Source organism: Scardinius erythrophthalmus (assembly GCF_964197995.2).
Source record: "Scardinius erythrophthalmus genome assembly, chromosome: 3".
Lineage (NCBI taxonomy): Eukaryota > Metazoa > Chordata > Actinopteri > Cypriniformes > Leuciscidae > Scardinius > Scardinius erythrophthalmus.
In genome coordinates this window covers 44,612,902-44,621,851 of record NC_138223.1, presented here as the reverse complement: position 1 = coordinate 44,621,851, position 8,950 = coordinate 44,612,902, and the positions used below count along the sequence as shown (strand labels likewise).

Sequence of the window (8,950 nt, the reverse complement as noted above, 5' to 3'; positions counted from 1 at the left end):
GATTCACCCTGCTTTCAACACACCCCGAAATCCACAGGACTCGAGACGAACCGACGGAACCCGTCACACATCGGCGACAGCGCTCCCGGAATCCCTTCATCCGCATCTCATACGGGTCATGACGCTGGAAGCGATCCGGTACCGGTCCGGGTCTCTGCAGATCCTCAACCAGCTGCTGCTGCCGCACGAGACCGTGTTCGACGAGATCCGGTCGGTGCGGGACGGATATGAGGCCATCAAGAGCATGAAGGTACGGAAGGCCCGATCCACGGATCCTCTGCCCGGTTCCGTTCACACACATCCGAGCATCTCAAAGCCGGGCTGAGGTTCCTTTGTGTCGGATCAGAGCACGGGGTCGCGCTTTGTTCGTGCGTGTGCATGTGTGATCTGCATAACCTGCGCTTGGTGTAAAGTCCCTGTAAGCCTGGTGAATATATTAATATATAGGAAATGATAGGATTGAATCGCAGTTAATAATGTCATTAATGGAATCCCAGTTGGCCTCTCGGATCTATTGGAATGAATCCTGCACATCGTTCAAAGTGTGATGAACGCTTGTGCGCATCAGGACGCGTTCTTGCGTTCAGTCTGCGCTGTTTATTTTTGAATAATGCAGGCGTGCGTCTTATTTTGTTTACCGCCATAATTTGTTTATCTTTGAAAATTTTTGAAAATAAATTTCCTGGAATGTTCCTAAAAGGAAAATCAATCGGGAACTTGGAACGTTAGGGAACGTTCTGTATTAGGTTCACGCAGAAGAACGTGCACTTGTGTTTTGTTTGTGTTCTAATTTTTTTTTTGGTAGACAGATTGTTCATAATTTTTTAAGTATCTCGCGCACGCAACAGTGTTAAGTTAAAAAAAAAAACGTCCCTTGCGTTCTGTTTCGATTGTTTCTTGCACTATTTTGCTAATTAAGTTGGTCTATGCACTGATGCATCACATGCTTTTGGCTGCTGTGTTTGTATGATGACATGTCAAGTTTAAAGGGTTAATTCACCCAAAAAATTTAATTCTGTCATCATTTACTCACTCTCCTGTCGTTCCAAACCCATAAGACTTTCGTTCATCTTCAAAAACACAAATGAAGATTTTCCATTGACAGCTACGCAACTACCACTTTGACGCTTCAAAAAGTTCAGTAAGCAATCGTTAAACTAATATCCATATGAATCGAGCGGTTCAAATTTTCCAAAGAGACTTGATCGCTTTATATGATGAACAGATTTAATTTAGGCTTTTATTCTCTCATCCCTTTCAAAACTGTTCCGAACTCTTTGAACACAAGTACCTGTCCCGCGCGAACCGCCCCTTATCGTTTGCGAACACGCATTGATTGTAAAGGTGTTGTTGCTCGGATGTTCTTCCTCACGCCGTTCCAGTCTTGATTAATGCAGTGCATAATTAATGTGTTGGGGTGCTGGTTTTCCGGCAGCCACGTCTGCGCCTCATTAATAGTCGTTACTGCAAATATCTCGCATGAATTATTGATCAATCAGGGGTTGAGGGGTTTGGTCGTGTGCCAAGCGCTGTCACTGTCATGAGAGCTTTACTAATGTACGGCAAGTGACGGTCACCAGACCTTCCATTCATCTTCTCCGATGGTTCACCAAGAGTGTGTGGAACAAAGACATGTAGTGTGTTTTCAGTTAAAGGAGTAGTTCACTTCAGAATAAAAATTTCCTGATAATTTACTCACCCCCACGTCATCTAAGATGTTCACGTCTTTCTTTCTTCAGTCGAAAAGAAATGAAGGTTTTTTTAAGGAAAACATTCCAGGATTTTTCTCTATATAGTGACTTCAATGTAGTCCAACAGGTTTAAAGGTCCAAATGTGAGTTTCAGTGCAGCTTCAAAGTGTCAACACGATCCCAGTCGAGGAATAAGAGTCTTATCTAGAGGAACCATCGCTCATTTACTAAAAATAAATAAACATTTATATACTTTTTAACCACAAATGCTCGTCTTCCACTAGCTGCGATGCGCCACACATTACGTAATCACGTTGAAAGGTCAAGCGTGACATAGGCGTAAGGACCGACCTAGTGTTTACAAAGCGAACGTGCAAAGACTAAGTCAGACGCCATTTACTAAAAAAATAAAAGGTAAAACAACGAGGTCGGACCATTTTGAGGTTGGAGGAGAAACTGAGATTCGCCCTAACCTACATTTTCCCCCTACGTCAGGTTACCACCTGACCTTTCCAACGCGATTGCATAATGTGTGAAGTCGTGGATGTGCAAGATAAGCATTTCTGGTTATAAAGTATATGTGTGTTTTTTGGGGTTTTTTTAGAAAATGGCAGATGGTTTCTCTAGATAAGACTCTAATTCTAGGTCGGTCCTTACGCCATGTCACGCTTGACCTTTCAACGTGATTACGTAATGTGTGGCGCATCGCAGCTAGTGGAAGACGAGCATTTGTGGTTAAAAAGTATATAAATGTTTATTTTTTTTAGTAAATGAGCGATGGTTTCTCTAGATAAGACTCTAATTCCTCGGCTGGGATCGTGTCGAGACTTTAAAGCTGCACTGAAACTCACATTTGGACCTTTAAACTTGTTGGACCCCATTGAAGTCACTATATAGAGAAAAATCCTGGAATGTTTTCCTCAAAAACCTTAATTTCTTTTCGACTGAAGAAAGAAAGACATGAACATCTTGGATGATGTGGGGGTGAAGAAATTAACAGGAAATTTTAATTCTCAAGTGAACTACTCCTTTGAGAATAGTGATGTCATCCTGTTATTAAACCACTATGACATCATAGTCATGTAATCAGCTCTTTGAACTAAATGGAATGACCACTTTTAGAATGATGTCGTAATCCTCTATTGTTAACATAATGGCAGAAGTTCTAAAAGAATGATGACATCATACTTACCACACACACAATGTAATTTCTACTGGAGTTGTTTAATGACCTCTGAACTGTGACTGCTATGCATGACTCTATGAGAATTTCATTGAAACTCTTAAAAGAAAATGACGTTTTCCTTGAATGTGTCCACAAAAACTCCAAACAGTGAACTTATTCATCTCTCACATCAGTATTAATTAATCAATGGGGCTTTTCACTGTAATAATGTAGTTTTCCATTCCAGTGAGCTGATTTTAGACCTGAATGGAAGCGTTAAAATCATGAAAATCAATTTAAATAGATGATCTGTGAGAGCAGAATGTGTGAAGGAATAAATCTCCTCTTAAAGGGACAGTTCACCCATAAATGAACATTGTCCTCATTTACTCACCCTCATGTTGTTACAAATCTGTATGAGTTTCTTACTTCTGTTGAACACACAAGATGATATTTTGAAGAATGTTGGTTAGCAGGCGGTTGACTTTCACAATCTTTTTTTTTTTTCTACAATGGAAGTCAATGGTTACCTACATTCTTCAAAATGTCCTGTGTTCAGTAGAAGAAAGAAAGGTTATACAGGTCAAACAGGTTTGGAACAACATGAGGTTGAGTAAATGATTTTTGGGAGAATCAACCCGTCAAAGCATTGTAGAGCATTTGGCCCTGACTCACTGGCATGTGACCTTTGACCCTGCAGGTGCGCGGCGCTCCCGCCATTGCCATCGTGGGGTGCCTGAGCCTGGCGGTGGAGCTGCGGGGGGGCGCCGGGGCCGACGACCTCGTGTCCTTCATCAGGGAGTCTCTGTGTCACCTGACCTCCGCCCGACCCACGGCGGTCAACATGGGCCGAGCCGCGCGCGAGCTCATGGAGTTCACCGAGAACGAGAGCATGGAGAAGAACACAGAGCAGCTGAGAGACAGGTGACACTGAGAACTTAAATCTATTAATGATATTCATGGATTTGCTGGAGGCACGTTTGATACCAAGATAGTCCAGAGCAGAATCATCTACTCGGCTTTGTCTTCTTGAGTTATGTCTGTGGAAGCTTGTTTCCGCCACAGAATAAAAAAGAAAAAGGTAATTGTGAATTATTATTATTATTATTATTCTTTCATATTTGGACTTTATAGCTTACAATTGCAAGTTTATATCTCACAATTCAGAGAAAAGTTAGAATTGTGAGATTAAATTTCACAATTACCTTTTTAACTTTTTTATTTTGTGGTGGAAATAAGCTTTTATATGTCTGTGAAATCTGTCTTAAAGTTGAATTGAAATTCTGAACACACATTATGGTGTTTTTGAGCAGAATATGTTCAGTGAGAAACGTAAGATTGTCAAAAATGTGCCTATTTGAGACTAGCTTAGTTATGAAGAATAGAAAACTAAAACTGAGCAAAATAATGCTAATATAGAAATAATGCTATTAGCTTTCAAAAATATTTGAGTTATTATTAATTTAATATTTTAAACTTTTAGAAATATTTAAAAGAATCATTTAAAATATTTCTGTCAATAAATTATTATTAATATTAAAAATGATCAAACTCCTATCTAAAGTACTATGCTAAAAAGCCACATAAAATCTAAATCATTTCTTTAATTATTTAATTGATTAAAAGAACATTTATTTCAATTATAATATATTTAAAAAAAACATTGCCATCCCAGGAATAAAATACAACATATTCAAAATATATAGTATATTGAAAACTCATCTTAAATTGTGATAAATCACAGTATAACTGTTTTTTACTCTATTTATAATATAACTAACTGTTGTCTTTAACTGAAGATAATTAATAAAGAGCGTTAAAGGAAATTATATTTGCTATTGTGTTCAAATTCACCTTTTATCCAGCTTTCACCATCAGAGACCAATTAAATTGACAACCACAATTATATGTATGACCTTTAATCTCCAGCAAAGGATTATTAACCATAACAGATCAGCGTATTAATGTGTTTCTCTATTGGCCACGCCCCTTCTGCAGCGTGATTGGCTGGATTGAGGAGATGTTGGAGCGGGACGTGAACGACAACAAAAAAATCGGCAACTACGGCGCCCAGCACATCCTGTCAGGAGTCCCGCGAGACTCGGTCACCATCCTCACACACTGCAACACCGGCAGCCTCGCCACAGCGGGATACGGCACAGCTCTCGGTGAGTCCTCGTGCGCATTAAAGGTGGGGTAAGCGCCATTTCAAAAACGCTGTTGGACAATGTTGATATTTGAAATCAACCCAAACAAACACACCCCTTCTTCATTGCTCCGCCTCCAAACTCAACCTCCAATCCGAGTCGGAGTCAGACCTCCGAGTCGGTCTCGAACACCGATAACTGGCATGTGGCATACGAAAAAACATGTGCGGGGACCTTAACATCCAAACAGCGTTTTTCACATCCCCCTTACCCCACCTTTAATCATGCGCTGGTGTAGCAATGCTAGAAATGAATGTGTGTATCTGATCCGTGCAGGAGTGGTTCGGTCGCTGCACACGCTGGGCCGCTTGAAGCGCTTGTACTGCACGGAGACGAGGCCCTACAACCAGGGCGCCCGCCTGACGGCGTACGAGGCCGTCGCTGAGGGGTTCCCCGCCACCCTCATCACAGACAGCATGGCAGCGCTCGCCATGAGGGAGAAGGGCATCACAGGTGACACTCCAGTTCTGTTTCTGGATCAGGTCTGGCAGAGTTTAAAGGGGTGGTTGATCATGATTTCACTTTTCTAACTTTAGTTAGTGTGTAATGTTGCTGTTTGAGCATAAACAACATCTGCAAAGTTACGACGCTCAAAGTTCAAAGCAAAGGGAGACTACAAAAAACAGCTGAAAAAAAAAAGACGGATCATTAATATGTCGATTCTGTGTATGATACTGTATACTAATACATTTCTCTGGTTAGTAATAACAAACAAACGGCTGGTAGGGACTACAATGAGCTTCTTCATGAGTAAGTGACATCACTAACCCTAAAATGTACATAAACCCCGCCCCCGGGAATTCGATTTATAGAAGAATATGCTAATTTGACTAGAAGATAACTACACATCTGCTACATAAATTCATCACCTAACCATTCAGAAACGTCCTGTTGCTTCTACATGGTGTCACTTCTTCTTGAGTCTCTCCATCTTTCTGACTCCAGTTTAAACATAAAAGGCTGAAAGTTTTTGCAATGTTCAGTGCGCGTGTGTGAGGTAATCGGAGCTGCTAACACACACAAGCTGTTGAAGATCCGCCCTCTGTGCCGGGAGCAGCAGCTCATTTGCATTTTAAAGGGACACATACAAAATGGTGCGTTTTTAACATGCTATAAAATATCTGTGGGGTATTTTTAGCTAAAACTTCACACACACACACTCTGGGGACATCTTGCACATCTTGTGGAAAGGTCATTCTAGGACCCCTGTGACGTTCTTGTGTGCACACAGCTGTCGTCGTCGGAGCGGACAGGGTTGTTGCGAACGGTGACACGGCGAATAAAGTGGGCACGTATCAGCTGGCCATCGCCGCCAAACACCACGGGGTGCCGTTTTACGTGGCGGCGCCGAGCACGTCCTGCGACCTGAGTCTGGAGAGCGGGCGAGACATCGTGATCGAGGAACGTCCCGCTGTGGAGCTCACCAGCATCAATGGGGTTCCTGTAGCTGCACCTGGTGAGTGTGTGTGAAAGGAGAAATAAACAATAAAGGCACAAATTTGACTCGCTTTTCAATCCTCAGGTTGCCAACATTTACCATGATTTACTGTAGTGACACTAACTGAAACCATGGGAATGTGGTGTAAATGTATTCATATTGAATTTTATGGTATTATTAATGTAGACATTAAAGGAGTAATGGAATATAATTGCAGTATTTCTTGTTATCAAGCGTTTTGTGCATTAGTGTTATTCCTAACTACACATTGCAAACTCTAGTGTGTGTGTGGTAAATTTTCACCTGCCGTTGTTTTTTTGCAGTAAACAGCTTTTTGTATTTTTGTGTTTGTAAATGTTTAAAGCAGAAGGTTATTTCAGTGAAGAAGGGGTGAGAAAGTCAGAAAAAGATGATTAGTGTGTGTGTGTGAGGGAGAAAGTGTGTGTGTGTGCGAGACTGCAGGGCTTAAGTGAGATTTGAAACAGAGCGGAGCTGCTTTTAATTAAACGGTTGTGATATGAGGGCGAGGGAGGAATGATCCTACATACGTGTGAAAAGAGAAGAGAGAGAGAGAGAGGAGTCAGAAGCATCAGATTAATTAAAGCTGCAGCGTTTAATAGCTGCCGGCGTCTCGGGGGGGAGAGACAGATTACTGCACTCTCTCATGAACTCCTGCCTGATGCACAGTGGACAAGACCAGGAGTTTCAGAGTCTTCAGGAGTGGGACGGGAGAGTTGCGCACCCCCCTTTTATTCATTAACTTGTGTTTTCATGTTTAATTTCAGAAAATATCCAACTCTAAAAAAAATATACATCAGTGATACTAAAACAGCACTGTTTTTTAAGGAGCTCATTCTCTGTGTTTGCAGGGATCGACGTGTGGAACCCGGCGTTCGACGTCACCCCGCACCAGCTGATCACGGGCGGCATCATCACCGAGCTCGGCGTGTTCCTGCCGTCTGAACTGCAGGCCGCTCTGACGGGGAGACTCACTGCGCTGTGAGGCACGGGTGTATCGCTGCACCTCACACACCTCTCGCCTCTCTCTCTCCTAGTGTTTCCACCTCACTGTGGTGGAGGTTGCACCTTTAATTACACACACAAGCATCGGCGCCGAGGTGTTAACAAGGCACACGCACGTTCCGTTCAATTCAACACTTACAAAGTGAAGTGGAATAACACCATGTGACACACAATTGTACAACCCAGGGATGCTTGTAAACACACACACACACACACACACATACACATGCAAACACACACCTTCTCCTTCTCTCTGTGTACAGCTCATGTCACACCATCTCATGTCTTTTGTCTACATCTTTGTGAAAACCTCAATTCAACTGTTCCCTTTTTTTGTCCACTTGTTTCTTCCCCTCTTTCTGGCTCAGCTCCAGGTTGTTTGTAACAGGAAGTGTTTCACACACAGAGATGGCAAACAGTGGGCAGGCGTTGAGAACATTCAGAGTATTTCAAAATAAAAGTCTTAGGTTTAATACGGGTTGAACTGATGTCCTGTGAGGGTCCGGGTCATATTTCACCCCAAAATCAAATGGAAAAGTAAACAAAGCCAGTTTTTAAGAGCATTAAGATTTTATTTTAATGACAGTTATGCATATTCTCCCTCCATATTCTCAGTACTTTAATACAAAAACACTTTCTATTTATATTGTAAATCTATATTACACTTTAGATTTTTAAAAATATGTAACAGTGTACAGTAGTATAATTTACACTACCGTTCAAAAGATTGGGATCAGTACGATTTTTCTGAAAATAATATTTCACAGTATTACTGTTTTTACTCTATTTATAACCAAATATTGTAGTGCTAATTGGACTTGATGCTTCAATCCCTGGGGAAGGTTGGCACACCTGATGTCAGCAATGAAATTTGAGTGGTAGAAATCTCAGTGGGCCTTCATGGACGTTTCGTTGATGACCCCATGACATCTCCAGAGGGTTTAAAAGTGACACCTGGCGTCCCAGGTACCCCCCCCCCCCCTAACTCCGTGTCCTCCCGTCTTCATCCCGCCGCCCAGTTGATATACTTCCTTTTAATCCAATGCCAATTCCTGCTGCTTCCCGCTGGATTCAACATGGACTTGATTGCTTGTTGGAGAGAGCGACTCCTAAACCCTTCCCATTTACCTCAGTAGACTGGTGGTGAAAACCCCTGCATCCCACTTCCACTGGAAAAACGTATTGACCTTTCTTGGCCAGTTTCTCTTTCTCTGCCGCCTCATCTCTTCTGCCTTGACGTGTCCTTATCATGCCATTGAGGAGCGTTTGGACTGAGCCCAAGGCCAGCTCTCCCATATTAAACTTGACCAACCATGTCCCTGAAATGAAGTGCTGACTTTGCATTGCCCACGGCTTCAGATGGTGTCCGCTTTCTCCCGAGGGGCCGCTGTTCACACGGCAGGATCTTCACACTCAGTGAGGGTCA

The 8,950-nt window shown here is 42.2% G+C and overlaps 1 protein-coding gene across 1 annotated transcript in view; it reads left to right on the top strand.

Annotated features, from left to right (window-relative positions):
• mri1 (methylthioribose-1-phosphate isomerase 1) overlaps positions 1-8,009 on the top strand; it is an 8,166-nt gene extending 157 nt beyond the window's left edge. Inside the window, exons 1-6 of the mRNA XM_081362063.1 lie at positions 1-250; positions 3,557-3,780; positions 4,855-5,024; positions 5,340-5,516; positions 6,295-6,519; positions 7,371-8,009. The exon at positions 1-250 is cut by the window's left edge and continues 157 nt beyond it. Of these exons, the coding sequence (XP_081218189.1) occupies positions 1-250; positions 3,557-3,780; positions 4,855-5,024; positions 5,340-5,516; positions 6,295-6,519; positions 7,371-7,504 (1,180 nt within the window). The 3' untranslated portion in view covers positions 7,505-8,009. The remainder of the gene's footprint in view (positions 251-3,556; positions 3,781-4,854; positions 5,025-5,339; positions 5,517-6,294; positions 6,520-7,370) is intronic.
• Positions 8,010-8,950: the final 941 nt, after the last annotated feature.